This window comes from Chiloscyllium plagiosum, chromosome 25 (genome assembly GCF_004010195.1).
Source record: "Chiloscyllium plagiosum isolate BGI_BamShark_2017 chromosome 25, ASM401019v2, whole genome shotgun sequence".
Classification (NCBI taxonomy): Eukaryota; Metazoa; Chordata; class Chondrichthyes; order Orectolobiformes; family Hemiscylliidae; genus Chiloscyllium; species Chiloscyllium plagiosum.
This window is the reverse complement of record NC_057734.1, coordinates 41,564,857-41,585,095: the sequence shown is the minus strand read 5'-3', so window position 1 is coordinate 41,585,095 and position 20,239 is coordinate 41,564,857. Positions and strand designations below refer to the sequence as shown.

Genomic DNA, 20,239 nt, shown 5'->3' with positions numbered 1-20,239 from the left:
CTGGGATTTGATGATAATGGGCAATATAGATGCGATTGAAAGGCCACCCCACTGCTATTTAGGGAGAAAGGGAGAGACAGAAAGAGACGGGAAGAGAGGGAGAGATGGGAAGAGCACACAGATGGAGAGAAATTCCCAAATGGAGCAGCGACACATTGGAAGGTGCCATTTTCCCATAAATCCCACCCAGCAGAAGGCAACCTCCTATCATCAATAGGAATTCTTCATTTCCTATTTTTTATCCAATGTCTTATCCAGTGCCACCTCCTACAAACAGCCGACATAAACTACACTTTCCTTAAGGTCTGAACGTCGGCAACCAATCACCAAATAGAGAGAAATACAAGACCTGTCATCAGAAAAAAGCAAACGTATGATGCCACAGAAACAAACAAACTTTGATAACGAGTTTATCAATTCTTTCACAATTTTGTTTCGGTCTGTTCCAGCTGAGTCTTGAAATTGCATTTGTGAAACTCCTGAGAAATTTCCAGAAGAGTCTTTCCTTTCGTTTCTGGCAGAAAGAACCCAATGAACAAAGCAGCGAGGAAGCTGATGGAAAAAAATGGGACGTAACAGAAACTGCCCAGTCCTTCCTGAAAGAGGGAACAGCAGAGTGAGTACAAATGGAACACACTTGAAATGTAGCAATGATTCTGTTACTGCCTTTCACACTTTCTCCAGAACCATTTTCAGATTTTTTTTCGTGTCATTACTGCTTTGCTTTATATTGTTATCTGATTGAAGTGTACAATGTTATGAGGGGCATGGACTGAGTGGACAAGGAGCATCTGAGTTGAAGGGTCAATCATGAGGGGACATGGGTTCAAGGTGAGGGGTAGGAGGTTTGAAGGGATGTGAGCAAAATCATTTTTACCCAGGGGCGGCACAATGGCTCATTGGTTAGCACAGCTGCTTCACAGGGGACCTGGGTTCAATTTCACCCTCAGAACACCGTCTGTGTGAAGTTTGCACATTCTCCCCGTGTCTGCGTGGGTTTACTTGGGGTGCTCCGGTTTCCTCCCACAGCCCAAAGATGTGCAGGTTAGGTGGATTGGCCATGCTAAATTGCACTGTAGTATCCAGGGATGTGCAGGCTAGGTGGGTTAGCCATGGGAAATGTAGGGTTACAGGGCTTAGGTAGGGGGGAGTGTGAATGGGATGAATGCTCTTCGGAGGGTGGGTGTAGACCCGACGGGGCAAATAACCTGCTTCTGCACAGTAGGGATTCAACAGGGAGGGTGGGAGAGGCAAGTTGCCTCTCATCCTTTCAAAACTAGCTGGATGAGCACTTGGCATGTCATAACATCCATGGCTGTGGGCGAAGTGCTGGTAAACAGGATTAGGTTGAAGGTCAGGTGCTTCTGATCTGTCAGTGCCCATTCGAACGGATCAAAGGCCTCTTCTGCACTGTCTGACCATGTTGAGGTTTAATTACTCAACTTCCACCATATATCGTCCTCTCTCTCCTTTTCCTTTCTCTATAATCATTCTAAACCAGCTACATATCTGACCCTTCCAATTTTACATGCAATATACAGCAAAGAATTTGGCCTTTCAGACCAACCAATCCACAGAGTGATCAAGCAACTCCTCCCATTTTTCCTTATTTAAATCAACCATCATATTCCAATTATTCTTCATATTTTTGTCGAACATCCCCTTAAATGTATCAATAATACTTGCTTTAACCACTCACTCCCTGTGCTAGTGAGTTCCACATTCTCACCACTCTTTTGGTAACGAAGTTTCTTCTGAATTCCCCATTGGGTTTCTACGCAGCTATCTTAAAGTTCTCGGGATGGTCAGTTAAGTTTCGTTAGCTCATTGACTATAGTGTAGAACTGAATAAAGCGACCAGTGCAGGTTCAGTCCCTGTACTGGGTGCAGGAGTAAATGGAGATATATCTCCTCACCATGTTCCACAGTTGTGGAGTGATTAGCCTCAAACTACACATAACTTTGTTCTAAAGGTGAGATCGTATGGTCCTTTGTAGGCTGTGGATCCATGTAATAACATTGTATTATTCTTTGGAAAGGTCATATTATGATCACAGCTGATGGTACTACTAGATGCTAGCTTCCAGAAAGAAACCTAGCTTGATAGATCATAAGTTTTATTTTTGCAGTTTGGTTTCTGTGGTAAGTTACTGATCATATTGACAGAGGGCTGTAGGTATTCTTTAACTAAAGGAATAAACACTTCCTTTTATGTAAGACAGTTTAAAAAGATCTTAATGTACAGAACAAAGATGAAGATTCAACTGTTTTCCCTGCAATATCCTTTACAGATATTCAATCCTAGTGAAGTACCACTCTAAACTTAACTCTTGAATTTTTTAGTAAACTGACTCCTGCCAGTTGTTAAATTAAAGACTTCTTTCCAGTTCTGAGGACCTAGATTCCTTTCCTTAGCCTGCCTGCCAGAAGACTTCTACCAAGAGATTCCTAGATTTTCTCTAAACCAAAAAACCCGGATGGAACTGTCCTTCTGAACTGAAACCTGATATTCCTGAGCATAAAACTATAAGTGGCCCCTCATCATTTTGTGGAATGACATGAACTTAGCAAAGTAAACTCTTTGTAAATTAACTTCACAGGTATCTCACTAGGCATTTATCCGAAGTCATACACTTTATTGGAAATATTGTATTTAGTTACTGGTCCAAATTAATTTCTGTTTTGAAAAATAGGTCATCTTGTCAGAACCAAAGCCACGAATCTCCTTTACCTCTACTTGAACATTTAAATTCTATCATGACAATATACCTCATAAACCTTTATCACCGTCATGAACTTGAATATAGCAAACTGCAGCATGGACTGGTAATCTGGAGACCTCAGCTAATGATAGAGGCATGAATTCAAATTGAAATACGTTAGCTGGGCACTTTGAGTTCAATGATGGTGCTCCTGAAATATCTGATTACTGCTGAAAATAGGGAATGCTGGCTTGCATTGATCAGGACACAATCACAAAAATTACCAAATCGCAAAGGGAACAGACTGCATGGGAAGAACATGCTGCATAATTGGCAAGGGTCGCTATTGGTCAAGGCATTGCAATGTGGAATGCATTCGAAACTGGCTATTCCCCCCAAGCTGGTGTTTACTTAAGAAGGACCTTCTAGAGAAGGTAAAGGATGTAATTAATAGGGGTGTTCAAAATTCTGAAGGGGTTTTCAGTTTGCTGGTTCAACTGGGCAGGAGAGTCAATAACACAGGGATGAAGATTAAATACAATGGGTAAAAGAACCAGTCAATACAGCAACATAGGGGATAGGAGTGCAAGTAGACCATTCAGCCCTTTGAGGCTGCACCTCTACCCCAGTTTCCCATGATATCGTCACTATCTAGAAATCTGTCAATCTCTGTCTTGAATAAATTCAATGACTGCATTCCACAATCCTTTTCAAGGATTCACCTGCCTCCAAGTGAAGAAACCCCTCCCCATCTTGGTCTTAAATGGTTTACCCCTGATTCTAGATCCCTGGAGACACGCAGAACCCTTTTCTGGTTCAGCGAGCTGACCTAATCTGGAATGCAACCCCATTTGAAAGGGTTGTAGCTTTCTAAACAGTAACACAGCAAAACGACCTGTATCAGTGCTGCCGTGTGCTCATAGGTTTCGTGGGGTTGGACCACAGATCACAGAACTGCCCAGGAAGGCTGAATCAAATCCCTGCTGGCGTCAATGGCAAATCAGCTGGACACCAATATCTACCAATACCCAGCAGCTGATTGAAGAGCAGAGACTGCTAAACATAGATCTCAGGAATTGGAGTGAGGGAGGCAGAAGAATCTGTTTTAAACAGGGGAAATTTATTATAAGCATTAAAAGGAGGGATCCAGAACAGGTTCACTGGACAACAAAGAGAGTGTATTGTTGGAGTTTATTTTATAATGGATTCACAGTATGAAGTTAAATTTAGTCTGTGTGTGAGATACTTACAACAATGAATGGGAAAAGCATGCCAACAATAGTAAGGTTTATCCAGAGCAGGGAGCCATTGATCATGTAGGCCGCGGGCCTTGCAGTTTGGTCAAAGATCTCCATTGGTATGACTCCGGTCACTCCAGCTGAGGGTAAAGAGGCAATCAACAAACTTGGTAGGGAGCATTAATACAATATTCAACAAGAGCACAAATAATGTTCACACAATATAGTCATTGTAACAGAGAGCATCGGTGTAGGGAGTGACACTGAAATGGAAACCTCACAGTGAATTTCCATAGACCGCAATCCGGAGCAATGATTTCTCCAACACTGATCTCTGCCAGAATCTGCAGTTACTGGAAAGTCTCCTGTATAACATGGGGCAGCTGGGTGCAAAGACTATTTCATGTACGTATTTGGGAACCAGTAGCCCCAAATGCCGACAAACCTGAGCACCTTCCTGTAGCAGGAGGGGATAGGGATTGGTGGGGATGGGGTGGTTTGACTAGGCCACACCCATACCCATTCTGAAACTGCTCTGATTTGGACCCTTGCAAATGATGAAGGCCTTATGCCCGAAACGTCGACTCTCCTGCTCCTCGGATGCAGCCTGACCTGCTGTGCTTTTCCAGCACCACACTCTCAACCCTTACAAAGGGGCCAATCCAGATTATTTTCAAGTAGATAGGAACAGCAGTGGTATCAAGAGCTTTTCACATTCACTACTGAGTCCTACACGTGACCTACTGGTTTCAGGACCTTATCACAACAGCCCGAGAAATGTCATTTACAGGTAGATAGTCAGGTCCAGGAGTGCCCAGTTGGAATTGCTCCACCATTCATTCTCATCATTTTTCACATAAAGGGCCCATCCCTTCAAGATAAATGGGGATATATGGGGCACCACGGTGGCTCAGTGGTTAGCACTGCTGCCTCACAGCACCAGGGACCCAGGTTCAATTCCAGCCTCGGGCAACTGTCTGTGTGGAGTTTGCACATTCTCCCCGTGTCTGCGTGGGTTTCCTCTGGATGCTCTGGTTTCCTCCCACAATCTAAACTCGTGCAGGTCAGGTGAATTGGCCATGCTAAATTGCACAAAGTGTTAGGTGCATTCATCAGAGGGAAATGGGTCTGGGTGGGTTACTCTTCGGAGGGTCAGTGTGGAGTTGTTGGGCTGAAGGGCCTGTTTCCATACTGCAGGGATTCTAATCATAAATACAGAAATCACAGCATCCTCCTACCTCCCACTTAGGTTAGAATGACAGCTGTACAACACTCTCATTTTTATTAGCTCAGGGATATGGGCTTCACTGGCTGAGCCAGCATTTATTGCCTCTCCCTGTTGCCCTTGAGTAACGGACTGTGCTGCAATCCACTCAGTATGGGGACACGCACAGTGGTGCTCTGCGGCCCACATCTTCAATGGTGTGAGTCTTCATGTACTATCTCTGGATCACTGTTCATTCTGTTCATGAAGCCCTGAGCCCAGGGGGTTGATCTTTATCGTCTTTATTTGCTGTCAGCTCAGAGGTGGAGAGAAGTCACAAACCGAGTTACCATTTCTGAGCACAGTGAGGCTAGAATCAAGATGAAACCCCCTCCAGCTGGGTGAAATACTCAGGAGCAAGAGCTGGAAGACCCAAAGGAAGAAGGAGAAACATGCAGAGGGTAGAAATGTAAGTGGAAGGGAGTCTCCAAATGAGAAATGTGGTTGAGGTATCAAAGAAATCAACCCATTGATGCAATGAGAGTCGATGTTTCACCTTGTGAAGAGTCTAATGACATTTCAAGATTCGAAAGATTGACAGAACTGAGAAAAACAAGAAGTTTCAAGAGGCCAGGGCAAAATAAAAAAAAAGAGCAGACCAGCGGTGATCTGAGAGAGATCTTTGAAATTACGGAAGATTTCGATAGGGTAAACACAGAAAAAGTGCCTCCCTTTATAGAGCGTTGGTAAATAGAGGCCATAAATAAGAGATAGTTTGTAATGATTCTGAAAAGGAATTCAGACAAAACCGAGAGACTGGTTGGTATGTGAAACTTGGCATCATTTAGAATACCTGAGAGAAATACCAAAGATTTATTGAAGGTAAGATAGATAAGCACTTGAGGGATTTTTTTTGCTGATTGGACTGGATGAAAGAGTGTAGGAGGGGGCTTGTGTGGAACATAACTAGCTGCACAGATCAATTGGTTTGTACGGCCTGTCAGTGCAGTAAATGCTTTATAATTCTCTGTAATCATGAAACAAAATATTTTAGAAGTACTCAGCAGGTCTGACAGCATCTGTGGTTGAGAAACATAATGCTTCAAGTTGAACATATATCCAGGATTACCATATTTTCAAAAGCATCACTTCCATCTCGACAATCTAATCCAGGACTGTGGATCCCACAGTCAGCTCATAGGGGATAGCAGAGTCATAGAGGTGTACGGCACAGAAACAGACTCTTCAATCCAACCCACCCATGCCGACCAGACATCCTAAACTAATCTAGTCCCATTTGCCAGCACTCGGCCCATATCCTTCTAAACCCTTCCAATTCATATACCTATCCAGGTGCCTTTTAAATGGTGTAATTGAATTGAATTTATTGTCACCTGTACTGAGGCACAGTGAAAAGCTTTGTCTTGCGAGTAATACAAGCAGATCACAGAGTTAAATAGCATAGATAAGTAAATAATAGATGAAAAGGGACAAAAACACAGGTACGGGCAAATGTTAAGAGTTTGTGAGTCCATTCAATATTCTAACAACAGTGGGGTAGGAACTATTTTGAAATCAGCTGGTGCATGTGTTCAGGCTTCTGTACCTTCTCCCTGATGGTAGAGGTTGTAGAAAAGCATTGCCAGGATGGGATGGATCTTTGAGAATGCTGGTGGCCTTTCCTTGACAGTGGGCCTGGTAGATGGATTCTATAGATGGGAGGTTGGCCTTTGTGATTGTCCGGGCTGAGTTCACCACGCTCTGTAACCACCTCCGATCTTGAATGGTACAGTTGCCATACCAGGTAGTGATACATCCAGACAGAATGCTCTCGATGGCGCACCTATAAAAGTCGGCAAGGGTATTTACCGTCATGCCAAATTTCCTCAGCTGCCTGAGGAAGAAGAGACATTGTTGGGCCTTTGTAACCAGTGCGTTCACATGAAGAGTCCAAGAAAGCTTGTTTTGGATGACCACTCCCAGGAGCTTGACATTCTCCACTCATTCCACCTCTGCGCTGTTAATGTGTAGGGGGGCATGAGTAACATCCTGCCGAAAGTTAATAATGAGTTCCTTGGTTTTGCCAGCATTGAGAGCCAGGTTGTTCTCAGTGCACCATTTTTCCAGGATTTTCACCTCCTGTCTGTAGTCTGTTTCATCACCATCTGAGATTTGGTGTCATCAGCGAACTTGTAAATGGCATTTGTCTGGTATTTGGCAACGCAGTCAAGGGTATACAGCAAGTACAGTAGGGGGCTGAGTACGCACCCCTGGGGGCTCCAGTGTTGAGTGTTAGCGAGGATGAAATATTGTCCTCAGTCTTCACTGATGGTGGTCTGTGGGTCAGGAAACTGAGGATCCAGTTTGTAACAGTCTCCAGCATTTCCTCTGGCGGCTCATTCCATACACTCACCACCCTCTGCATGAAAAAGCTGCCCCTTAGGTCCCTTTTATATCTTTCCCCTCTCACCCTAAACCTATGCCCTCTAGTTCTGGACTCCCCCACCCCAGAGAAAAGACTTTGTCTATTTACCCTATCCATGCCCCTCATGATTTTATAAACCTCTATAAGGTCACCCCTCAACCCCTGATGTAAGATTGTTTTTCTCCCCTTTGGCTCAATATCTGGCTATTGAGAAGGCATTTACCTCAAAATTCATTCCATGCAGCATCAATACAGTCTAAAAATAGACTTCAATCAGTAAGAATAGGCAACAACACCTCCTCCATGATAATCCTCAACACCAGTATCCCACAATGCATTGTACTTAGCCCCCTACTGTACTTCTGATACACTCATGACTGCATGGCCAAATTCCACCCCAACTCCATTTACAAGTTTGTTGACACCACAGCATTGTAGATTGGATCTCAAATAACGACAAGGCAGAGTACAAGAAAGAGATAGAGTGCTTAGCAGCATGGTCTAAAGACAATAAGCTTTTCATCAATGTCAGCTAAATGAAGGAGCTGGTCATTGACATCAGAGAGTGGAGCAGAGGGCACGCCTCAGTCTGCATCAATGGAGCTGAGGTGGAGATGGTTGGCAGCATCAAGTTCCTGGGAGCCATGATCACCAACAATCTGTCCAGATCCACCCAAGCCACGTGACGATCAAGAAAGCACAACAATGCTGCTACTTCCCTAGGAGGCTAAGGAGATTCAGCATGTTCACAAGGACAATTTTTATAGATGTACCGTAGAAAGCATCCTATCTGGATGCATCACAGTGTGGGAACTGCTCTGCCCAGGACCACAAGAAACTACAGAGAGTTGTGAACACAGCACAGTCCATCACCCAAACCAGCTTCCATTCATTGACTCCACCTAGACTTCCTGCAGCCTCAGGAAAGCAACCCACACAGTCAAAGACCCCCCCCCCCATCCCCCTACACTCCAGTTATACTCTCGTCCCACCCTCTTCCATCAGGCAGAAGACATAAAAGTTTGAATACATTTACAAATAGATTCAAGAACAGCTTCTTCCCTGCTGTTATCAGACTTTTGAACAGACCTCTCAAATGTTAATGTTAATCTCTCTACGCCTTCTTTGTGGCTGTAACACTGTATTCTGCACTCTGTTTTGTTACCCTGATGCACTTTGTACGCACAATCTGCCTGTAGAGCATGCAAAACAACACGTTTCACTGTATCCCAGTGCATGTGACAAATTATATCAAATTAAATCAAACATTCCCATCTAAGAAGATAGCATTCCTTTCAAATATCATTTAAAATTGACTGTAGGAAGTTGTTCAGTCACCCTCCATAGATTTCAAACAACTGAAAATGGTAGATGGATGAAAACAGTTCCATTACAATGCCCAGAAAGTTAAAAATCACCAACACCAGGTTATAGTCCAACAGGTTTAATTGGAAGCACTAGCTTTCGGAGTGACACTCCTTCATCAGGTGGATGGACAACCACCTGATGAAGGAGCGTCGCTCCAAAAGCTAGTGTGCTTCCAATTAAACCTGTTGGACTATAACCTGGTGTTGGTGATTTTTTAACTTTGTACACCCCAGTCCAACACCAGCATCTCCAAATAATGCCCAGAAATTCCAAGTTAGTTTGAGCAAAATTTGTGTTTGCATGTATTTTGCCAATATCAACAAATAACATAGTAACTGTGTGGAACCAATTGCTTCACATCATATTATGTTGAATAATCTCTGCTGGAATATCAGTGCTACCCCTTTGGTAGCTACCCCAGTGGTTATTTACTGGTTATCAGAAAGAAATCTCACAGCCTGTGGGAAAATAAAAAGCTTATGTATCCAGTTCCCTTTCCTTTTGATGGTGTCATTGACATTTTAGATGAAGAAATTTATAGATTTTTGCATCACATTATTTTATTGAATGAGAAATATTTTATAACTGATTTCTACCATCGAATTTGTAAGGAGAGCTTTTCCCATATTTAATGTGTAAAACATAACATGCCAATAAGCAATGCTGTTGGCCCAGGCAACACTTTTGTATAAAATAGATATTGTTTATCATTTTCCTTTGATTGTCACTGAGTTTATACTCACTCTGTATACCTTCTTCCTATACTATTTTGGTGAAAAGTTAAATGAATCTGCACTTTACAGTCGGAGTTACAGAGAGACGGAGTCATAGAGTTGTACAACGTGGAAACAGACCCTTCAGTTCAACTTGTCCATGCAAACCAGATATCCTAAATCAATCTAGTCCCAATTTCCAGCATTCAACCCATATTCCTCTAAACTCTTCCTATCCATATGCCTATCCAGATGCCTTTTAATCATACCAGCCTCTACCACTTCCTCTGGCAGCTCATTCCATACATGCATCATCCTCTGCGTGAAAAGCTTGTTCCTTCGATCCTTTTCAAACCTTTACCTTCTCACCTTAAACCAATGCTGTCTTGCTTTGACTCCCCTACCCTGAGTTAAAGACCTTGTCTATTTATCCTATCCATGCCCCTCATGATTTTGTAAACCTCTGTAAGGTCACCTCCTCAGCCTCCGATGTTCCAGGGAAAACAGCCACAGCCTATTCAGGCACGGTAGATTCATTTAAGATCCATCTGGACAGATGCATGAGTGGGTGGGGAGCAGAGGGATACAGATGCTTAGGAATTGGGCGACAGGTTTAGAGAGTAGGCTTGGAGGGCTGAAGGGCCTGTTCCTGGGCTGTAACTTTTCTTTGTTCTTTGTTCATTCACTATATCTTTTCCCCAGGGTCAGGGAGTCCAAAACTAGAGGGCATAGGATTAAAGGTGAGAGGGTAAAGAAGGGTACATGAATAGGAATGGTTTATAGGGGTATGGGCCAAATGCTGGCAAGGGGGACTACATTAATTTAAAATATCTGATAGGCATGGATGAGTTGGATCGATGGGTCTGTTTCCATGCTGTATAACTCTGACTCTATGTCTCTGCACTTTACAATAGAAGTTGTTGCCATTTTACACAAAGCTATATTCATTGGTGGTACAACCCTGCCTTTGTTGTGGTCTCTGTGCCTGAAAATTGCTGTCATTTCCTGCCCAGTACTTCATGACTCACCAGCTGCTGCCCTCTGGATCTGACATCCTGCTGGAAGGTGCTAATTAAGGTAGAGGCCATCACTCAAGGAAATCCTTCATTAGCCAGCTCATGATGCCAACGCATGTTTGTGTGTGAAGCACCCAGTGTTTGCCAGTGGGACACTTGGGAAAAATAATTCAGTGTGAATCTACTTCAATCTGGCTAATCCTAGATGTGACCCCCATGCAGTCTCAATGTGTGGTTGAGAAGTCAGAGAGTTACAGAGATGTACAGCACGGAAACAAACCCTTTAGTCCAACCCATCCATGCCGATCAGATATCCCAACTTAATCTAGTCCCATTTGCCAGCACTTGGCCCACATCCCTCCAAACCCTTCCTACGCATATACCCATCCAGATGCCTTTTAAATGTTGTAATTGTAAGTCAAACACACTAACTCTTGTAGCCAGGGCATCTCACACAAGGTACTTCCTAATGAGGAGCTGTTTCTTTCGGTGTTATAAGAACGATTCATAGTTGACAACCTACCTGGCCCAATTCCAAAGCTTAGAATAGACGCAAAGATGCAAGCCATGCTCAAGTATGGCATCCAGCGAATCTTGTCCTGGGTCAACACATATAGAGAGTGTCAGTAAAACATGCAGAGTTTAGCCCTTCCTTTTTCCGTTTATTAGTTACAACTAACTGGCAGTGTTGGCAAGGCTCAGGAAGTTACATTTATCTGAGTGAGGAGACTGTGCTTTGAGCACCACTTCAGGGCACGATGAGAAAGCTGGTGCTGGTACTGATGGACTGCTGCTATCACTCTTATCAAAATCAAAGTGTTTGTTGAAGTAGATTTTTAATTGATGGCCAGGAGTAAATTCAGAATTATGGAAACCATCCCAATGTGGTCTTCTCCACTTTGAGGAAATTAGATGCAAATTGGACTATTATTGAGGTAGTCAATAGCCTGAGGCTCTTAATTGAGATCTTTACTTGACGATGCAGGAACCTCAGTAAGCTGCCGGTCAGACACAGAGAGCAGTGGCCTCTGATTGGAGGAGTAACGAGAAGGTGTGTGAGTAAGCTACACGCTGGAGGATGTGGGGTCAGAAGAACAAAGCCAGGGGAGGCTAGGCCAGAGCCAGCTATTCCAGACCTTGTGACATCCCGGGGAGGAGTGTCAGAAATGCAGTTGTTGCAATAAAAGGGTGCACTAATCCCATGCTATTTCAGATGAGTCACATGCTCTGGACAACACCTGAATGTGCAACGCCAGAGTAATACTTTGCTTCCCCAGGGTCTCAAAAATGTCACTGTCCTTCATTTGAAAACCTCAACACAAACATAACTTACACAGTTCCTGAAAAGTACACTCATTGCAACTGGCTCCTTACTTGAAACTGTGAGAGAGGGGATTGTAACTTACCTGGAGAGTCAGTGAGATGCTGAACAATATTCCCGAACCAACCATCAAACTGTAGCCTCCTATGAGCAGTTTTCTGCGCCCAAGCCGGTCAATAAATAGGTTCTAATGAAGGAAAGTTGCTGTTAGAATAGGTCAGCTGATCGCACCTCTTTCAATACACTCTTTCATTGGAACCAACAAGCAGTGATGCAGTGAACTGCAAATCTGTTAAACCCCCACACCAGGGGATCCAAGATGGCGGTGACCTAGGAGGATCGTGTTTGCTGGGCTCCATGCCACAATATCGGCAGGTCAGAGGTAGAACCCGTCCATGTTACTGTGAGTAAAAAAGCAGTAAAAGAGCTACAGAACCTGCAAATTTCACTTACCTTCGTTTTTGCTGCGGGAGAATGCCAAAAAAGGAGGAAGTTCGCCCAGGGTCAGGGCCGCGACTCAATCCACTGAGGCGGTGGGCTTGCTTACTCACCAGGCCTTGGTTGAGGGGGTCCTGGGGAAGCAGATTGAAGAAAACAAAGAGGTAAAGCTGGCCCCGGTCTCTGCTATGCTGCAAGACCTGGGGGAAAGGACTGATGAGCTCGAACACTGGGCCACAGGGGGTGGAGGCAGAGGCTGATTCATCCAAGAGTCAGATTAATGCCCTGGAAACTACAGGTCCATAGTTTGCTAGATCCGGTGGATGTCCTTGAGAACAGGGACAGAAGAAAGAATCTTTGTGTTGTTGGCATGCCGGAGGAGACAGAAGGTGAGCGGTCAGTGGAATTCTTTGAGAAGTGGTTCCCGGAATTCCTTAGTTTGGAGGCTGAAAGGGGAAGGATAAAGATCGGGAGAGCCCACCGGGTCACAGCACGAAGGCCAGGAATGGACCAGTGTCCTCACCCTGTCCTGGTACGGTTCCATCATTATAAAGACAAATAGAGAGTCATGGAAGCTTCCAGAATCCAAGGGAAGAATCTGAGGGCATTGGTGTGCGAGGGCTCCAGAGTCACATTTTTCCAAACTTTTCAGTGACGGTGATTCAGAAAAGGAAGTCCTGTGACAGCATCAAGTAGAAACTGCGAGAGCTTGGGATCCAGTACTCTCTAAGATATCTAGCAGTGCTTCGGCTTAATCATAATGGAACTATACATTTATTGGGCTCGCCAGAGAAAGTGAGGAATTTTGTGGACACGCTGACTTAAGCCGGATGATTGAAAAGGAACAGATAACAGAGTTGTTCAGGTTTGTCCTTCTTTAGAGAGGACATAGTGGAGTTTCCTTTTGTTTGTAATAAGTTACGTTAAATTATGCTCGAGATGGATAGAGTATTTACCTTTAATTTCTAAGTTAAGTTATACCAAGGGATGGGTGATATATTTACTTTTAACTTACTTGTGTATATTACTAATCTTGTAAATTCTTCTCATCAGTGCCTTGGGTGTTTTTTCGTTTTTCCGTTTTTGGTGTTCATAGTTTTTGCAAGTTTTGTAGGTTTGTGGGTTGTATCTGTTTTAAGTTTATGTCGTTTTTGTGTTTTGTGGACTTTCTTGTACTGAAGCTCAGCGATTTGGAGTTCAAGTTCTCCCTCTCAGGAGTCTAAATGGTGCTATAGAGGGTTATGGCTAAGGATGTGTTCAAGTGGTGTTCCTGGAACATTAAGGGGAGTCTCTCCAGTCTTAAAAGGGAGGGTGGATGTTGCCTTATTGCAAGAAACACACCTAGATGACGCAGGTATGACCGAGTTTATTTCTCATCTTTCAATACTCGGAGTGGGGGCTGGACATACTTGTTAGGAAGAATCTCCCATTTAAGTTGGTAGAGTGTATTAAAGACACACACGGGGGATTTGTAATCCTTAAAACTTTGATAAATGGGGAAGAATATGGAATCTTAAATGTTTATTGTCACCCAGCCCACACCCTCAAGCTCTTGATGGATGCACTTTCTAAACTGGTTAACCTTGCATCTCAGCGTATTATCGTTGGGGGGGGATTTTAATTGTCTAATAGATCCTACGGCAGACAGAATGTCCAAAGGCCCCCCCAATATCTTCTTCACGATGTAAGCAATTAAGGGATGTGTGTTGAACTAGGACTGGTAGATGTTTGTAGGCACCTTCACCTTACTGGCAGGGATTTTACATTTTTCTCGAATCCACACAAATGCCTTACTAGGGTTGATCTCCTTTGGACGTCCACAGTGCATTTGGGCTGGGTGATGTCATGTACAATTGGCAATATCACTATTTCTGATCACGCTCCAGTGTATCTAATGGTCAAGAATAAGGATACTATGGTAGGTTCGAGGCACTGGCAACTGAATCCCTTCATCCTTAAGGATAGCAAGTTTACTGAATCCTTTTCTACTGAATTCAGGGCTTTTTTAGACATTAATTCAGGCTAAGCCAGCAATCCATCCATTCTCTGGGAAACTACTAAAGCCTATGCTTGGCAGTTAGTTATTTCCTGTTCTGCCAGTAAGAAACAGCAGAAGGGTGAGCAGCAACACTTGCTCGAAACATGTCTGAAGGCAGCTGAAATGACAGACTTTGATAGGCACTCGCTGACTAAACTGCAGAGGATCACAGCACTTCGGTCCACACTGAGCTCCACGCTCATACAGACAGCCTACATTTACAAATCAAAGGCTGTTTGAGCATGGGCATAAGCTGGGCAAGTACTTAGCATGGAAATGTGTTGCTGGAAAAGCGCAGCAGGTCAGGCAGCATCGGATGCTGCATGACCTGCTGCGCTTTTCCAGCAACACATTTCCAGCTCTGATCTCCAGCATCTGCAGACCTCACTTTCTCCTCAAGTACTTAGCATATCTGACGGGATGAAGGAGTGCTCCCCAAGCCATTACCTCGATCAGGGAAGACACTGGAAATTTAACCCATGGATTCTAAAAGGGTTAACGCGGCAAATCAGAAATTTTATGCTGAACTACACCAGTTTGAAAGTTGTGAGGATGGGCAGGATGGGATGGAGTTTTTTTTTAAGAATTTGGACCTCCCGGGAGTGACCGCTCCTTAAATACCCCACTGTCAGTGCAAGAGGTGCAGAAGGCTGTGAGGCAGCTTCAGAATGGGAAGGCGAGTCGTCCTGGTGGACTTCCCAGTGAGTTTTATAAGGAATTTATAAATATACTGTCAGGACTGATGCTTAGTATGTTTAACGATTCACATCTTTAAGAGAGGCAAACATTTCTGTTATTCTTAAAAAGGGAGGGCCACAGAGGACTGAGTTTCCTATAGGCCCATCTCACTTATGAATGTCTCTTGCACTAAGACTAAAAACTGTGTTGCCCTCCATCATTAAGAAGGATCAGGCGGGTTTTAGAAAAGGTCACAGATCGTTGAATAATGTCAATGGGTTACTTAATATGATCCAGGTATGTCAATAACGATCACTACAGAGATTACTGATCTCTCCAGACTCGGAGAAGGCATTTGACTGAGTCAAGTGGCCCTATCTTTTTCATACTTTAAAGAGGTTTGGCTTGGGTGAGGTTTTTACCAGATGGGTAAAGGTTTTGTATAGTGACCCTCTTGCCGCAGTTCTCACCGATGGTGTGTGGTCAAGCAATTCCTTAGGGGCTGTTGACAGGGCTGTCCCTTATCACCACTACAATTTACATTGGTGATTGAAGGACTGATGGAGGGAATACAAACGGATCCCAACATATCTGCTCCAGGAGTGGAGACAAACTCACATAAGATTGCATTGTATGCAGATGACATTCTTGTCTTTTTATCAAACCCAACAGTTTCGGTGCCTCATCTGATACAATACATTAATTTGTTTGGCAGCTTTTCAGGTTACAGGATGAACTTTGTGAAATCAGAGGCCTGGGGGTCTCCTGAAAATACCTGGCCCTGAGGACGAATCTCGATTTCCCTTTAAATGGTCACCGGAGGGCTTTCTCTACTTAGGTATATTCATTACTCCCGTCTTTGATCAGCTAATTAAACCAATTTGGCCCATTTATTCGACAGAATCAAACAAGACCGTCAAAGATGGGAGGCGCTTCCAATCTCTTGGTTAGGTCGGACAGCCCTCATTAAAAATGAACATTCTCCCCCGCCTGATGTATCCTACGTGAATGCTACCTCTATGCTAAGCAAACATTTAGAAGACTGAACGGCTGGTTCAGTTCCTTTATCTGGTATCACAAGCGATCCCTTATTAAACTGACTAAACTGCAGCTACTCCACAGACTGGGAGGAGTGGACCTCCCTGATAACAAAAGCTAACAGTTAAGCCCGTCGCTATCTTACGTGGATGATTGGGCCCAGGGGGACCCTCACTTACTATAGTTGGACATCAAAGCAACTCAGGCAAGCTGTTCTTGGACAAAATGAGGAGAGTTAAGGAATATTGCCATAGCCCAATAGTTTTAATAGTGTTAAACCATGGAGGGCAATGTGTCAGACTGAGGGCAATATCGCCAAAACATTTTTTTTACACCCATAGTTGGCATGCTGGGTTTTCAGCTGGGGATGATGGACTCTGGTTTAAACTTTGGGCAGCTAGGGGTGTGTCTTGCTTGGGTGACTTATTCGAGAGGGATATATTGCTGTCTTTTGACCAGTTGGCTCGGAAATACAAGTTGCCCAGTAGGGACCTCTTCCATTTTTTTCAAATTAGGAATTTCATACAAAAAGAGACCACATTTCTTTTTTTTTAGATTACCTACAGTGTGGAAACAGGCCCTTCAGCCCAACAAGTCCACCCAGACCCATTCCCCGAACACTACAGGCAATTTAACATGGCCAATTCACCTAACCTGCACATTTTTGGACTGTGGGAGGAAACCCACACAGACATAGGGAGAATATGCAAACTCCATACAGCCAGTCGCCTGAGGCAGGAATTGAACCCAGGTCTCTGGCACTCTGAGGCAGCAGTGCTAACCACTGTGCCACCATGCCGAACTGATTCTTATAGATCTGACATGGAGCAGTGGGTGCAGAGTGCTGAGAACACATTTTCTGAATGCAATGTCTATCACCCATTGGGAGAGGGCCCCTCGGACGAGACCGAATGGCTCTGTAAGGTATGGGAGAGAGAGCTTGACGTTGAGATCTCTTCTAAAGTATGGGAGGATATCTGGGAAAAAGCCAGGAGGATCTCCATTTGTAACAGGCCCAGCAATTGAAGATTCTCCAGAGGGTCCACTTGGCTCCAGGCCGCCTTCAAAATTTAAAGCGGGAGCATCTCCAATGTGTCCTAATTGCAAGATGAGTGTGAACATACTCACTCATCGTCTCTGGTCCTGCCACAGGCTGTGGGCATATTGGAGAGCTGTGGTAGGTGAAATAGAGGGGATCTTGGGGATAGAGGTGGAGATGGAACCGGTGACTCTTCTTCTTGGCCTGGATAATCTACTTCCATTAATCATGCATCAAAAAAAGGCTTTTCAGTATCCTCACTTTTTGCAGAAGAACATTCAGTTAGGGTGGGTGTCCGAAAAAACCCCAGGACTGACGGGATGGCATAAGCTAGCCATGGAACACATCTCTTTGGGCTTCCTTACAAGTATGGTGCACCATAAAACTGAGAATTTTTGTAAGACATGGCGGCCCTTTCTGGACTACTTGGGTACAGATGTGTCTGCCGTACTAATAAGGGCCTTTACATGGCCATGACGATTCTGTTTAATGAATCTGGTATCCAGACAGAAGGAACTACAAACACATGGATATATATAAACTTATGCTCTCGATGGTCAAGGGCTTTTACTTTGTTTCATTGAGTGGTATTATTATTATTACTGTCATTACTTATTAGTTAGTTATTAGTTATTATTTACTTATGTAATTAGTGGGTTCCTTTGTATTGTTTCGAATTGTTTTGTTTAGTATTTGTTCTAATAGCCAAAACATTTTCTTTATTTTCAATAAAAATATATTTTTTCAAAACTCTTACACCAGTTAGATAATAGCAGAACACAGACTTCAATGTGCAATCTATTCTAAACTTCATGACATGTCATCATGCAGTTGAGTTATGATTCTGAAACTTAATGTGATTCATAATCTATTTGGGCCACTTGCTCAATATTAAATCATAGACAGTTTCAGTATAGTTTTTTTATTCATTCAATTGATCTTAGCCCTGATTGCCCAGAGGGTTGTTAAGAGTTGACCAAATTGTGGGTATGGAGTCATATGTAAACCTGACCAGATAAGGATGGCAGTTTCCTTTTGTAAAGGGCATTAATGAACCAGATGGTTTCACCTGACAATGGTTTCTTAGTTATCATTACATTCTTAATTCCAGATTGTTGTTGAATTCAGTTCAATTGAATTAATGAGTTTTTCCCATAGCAGACTTTGAACCTGGGACCTCTGGTCATTACTGGAACTACTGGATTGATTGGTCCAGCGATAAATCCACTAAGCCATCCCCTTACTTAATTAGAAATGTATTACTGAAGAGTATGTGATGCCAAATGAACTTGATTACATTTTTGAATGAGGTACCATAAAGTAGGACAGTGAAATGTCCCTGGGTAGCATTTAAACAGCAGGTACTGGATAAAGTGTATTGAAAGCGACTGTTAGCTATTGTTGAAGTTGAAAGTATTGCAAGAAATTGTTGACCTGTTCCATTCAATAATTGGCTGATCATCTGGAGACAAAGAGTAAGGATGATGTTCAGGTAATCTAATTGACTGGACATTACTGGCGCCTTCCTGCAGCAATCTGTTGTGGGTCATCAGTGATTCATTGTATTTATAAATGATGGAATAAAAAGCTTCATATTTATCAATGACTCAAAGATCAGTAGCCTTGTAAGCAATACATTGAAGCATAACTTTACAAAGAAATATTGGTTAAGTGAAAGCGCAAAACTGAGGCAAATAGATTTCAATGCGTACGAATATGATATTATCTAATTTCAATGGACAGAATATGATACTACCTAAATCATGAAAAGTTGGAAAACAATGGAACCCCAAAGACACTTGAGCAGCTGTATCAGTCATCAAAACATCATGGATGGGCATAAGATATAATCAAAAGGACGAAAAGGTGGCCTTTTTTTATATAGGATGGTACAACCACAGAATAAATATGCATATACACTAAAGTATACACATACCATACAGTGCATTTGATTATATTGATGGTCTCTACTTATGCTGTTTCCCCCAACAGAAATAATTATTTCTATATCCATGTTATCCAAACCTCTCATGATTTTAAATACCTCTATTGATTCACCCTGCAGCCTTCTTTTTATCAAGAATAGACAGCCAGCATCTTAATCTTCCGTTGAAATGTATACCCACACATTTTTAGTATCATTCCTGTTGATCTCCACTGCACCCTCTTCAGTGGTCCAACATCCTTTTTTTATGATATTACAATTAGAGCAACACTTAAGTTGTTATAAGATTGGCTGCAGGTTTGGGACAACTTCCTGACTTTTTAGTTTTGTCCCATTAGAAATAAAGCCTGGCATCAAACTTGGTTTGTAACTTTACTAACCTGTGGTGCAACTTTCTATAATTAGTGCTTTTTGTACTCCAATGACCTTTATTTCCTACCTCACTTCATCTTGGACTTTTCCAAGTAATAACTGACCTCACTATTCTTCCGACCAAACTGTACTACCTTACTTTGATCTGTGCTGAACTTCATTAGCCGATTATATACCCACTCTACAATTTTTTTATATTTTCCAATGAATCCTTCAGTGATGTTATCACACAACTCTGGAGTAGGTAGCTCTTGAATCCAGGCCTTACGACGTAAAGGTAGGGACACTACCACAGTGCTACAATGCCCTCAAGTTTTACTGCCAAGATGGCACCAGGAAATGGCAGTATGAAAAGAAAGATTAAACAACTCTGATATCACTTTGAGCACCTGGATTTCAACTTTCTGCACAGCGAGACATTTGACACAATTATAACATGTTGTATGACAGTTCTGTGGTCACTTTCAATCTCTTAAAGCTTCTAACCATTTATGCTGTCTCATGGAAGAATGCCTGTAACTCACTGAGGTTTGAGTCTTAGAAGCGCATACTCTGTAATTATTCCAAACAAATTCTGTCTAGGAAATTGAACAGGAGGTTATTGGTGTCAAGGGAATGAATTAAGTTTCAATTAATTGCAAATAAAGTATTTTCACATTTAGATTTAAAGCGAGCAATTCCTTGATGGCAGGAATATCTCTGTG

General features: G+C 42.9%; 1 protein-coding gene across 4 annotated transcripts in view; it reads right to left on the bottom strand.

The window, feature by feature from the left end:
• Positions 1-394: 394 nt before the first annotated feature.
• LOC122562784 (solute carrier family 2, facilitated glucose transporter member 11-like) overlaps positions 395-20,239 on the bottom strand; it is a 48,231-nt gene continuing 28,386 nt past the window's right edge. For 3 of the 4 annotated variants that reach the window (XM_043715964.1, XM_043715963.1, XM_043715962.1), the window contains exons 9-12: positions 12,073-12,174; positions 11,190-11,265; positions 3,953-4,080; positions 395-596 (exon numbers count right to left, since the gene is read on the bottom strand). In XM_043715964.1, coding sequence (XP_043571899.1) covers positions 423-596; positions 3,953-4,080; positions 11,190-11,265; positions 12,073-12,174 — 480 coding nt within the window. In that variant the 3' untranslated portion in view covers positions 395-422. Of the gene's footprint in view, positions 597-3,952; positions 4,081-11,189; positions 11,266-12,072; positions 12,175-12,440; positions 12,560-20,239 lie in introns of those variants that run through there. The other variant, XR_006315417.1, reaches the window with a different exon arrangement.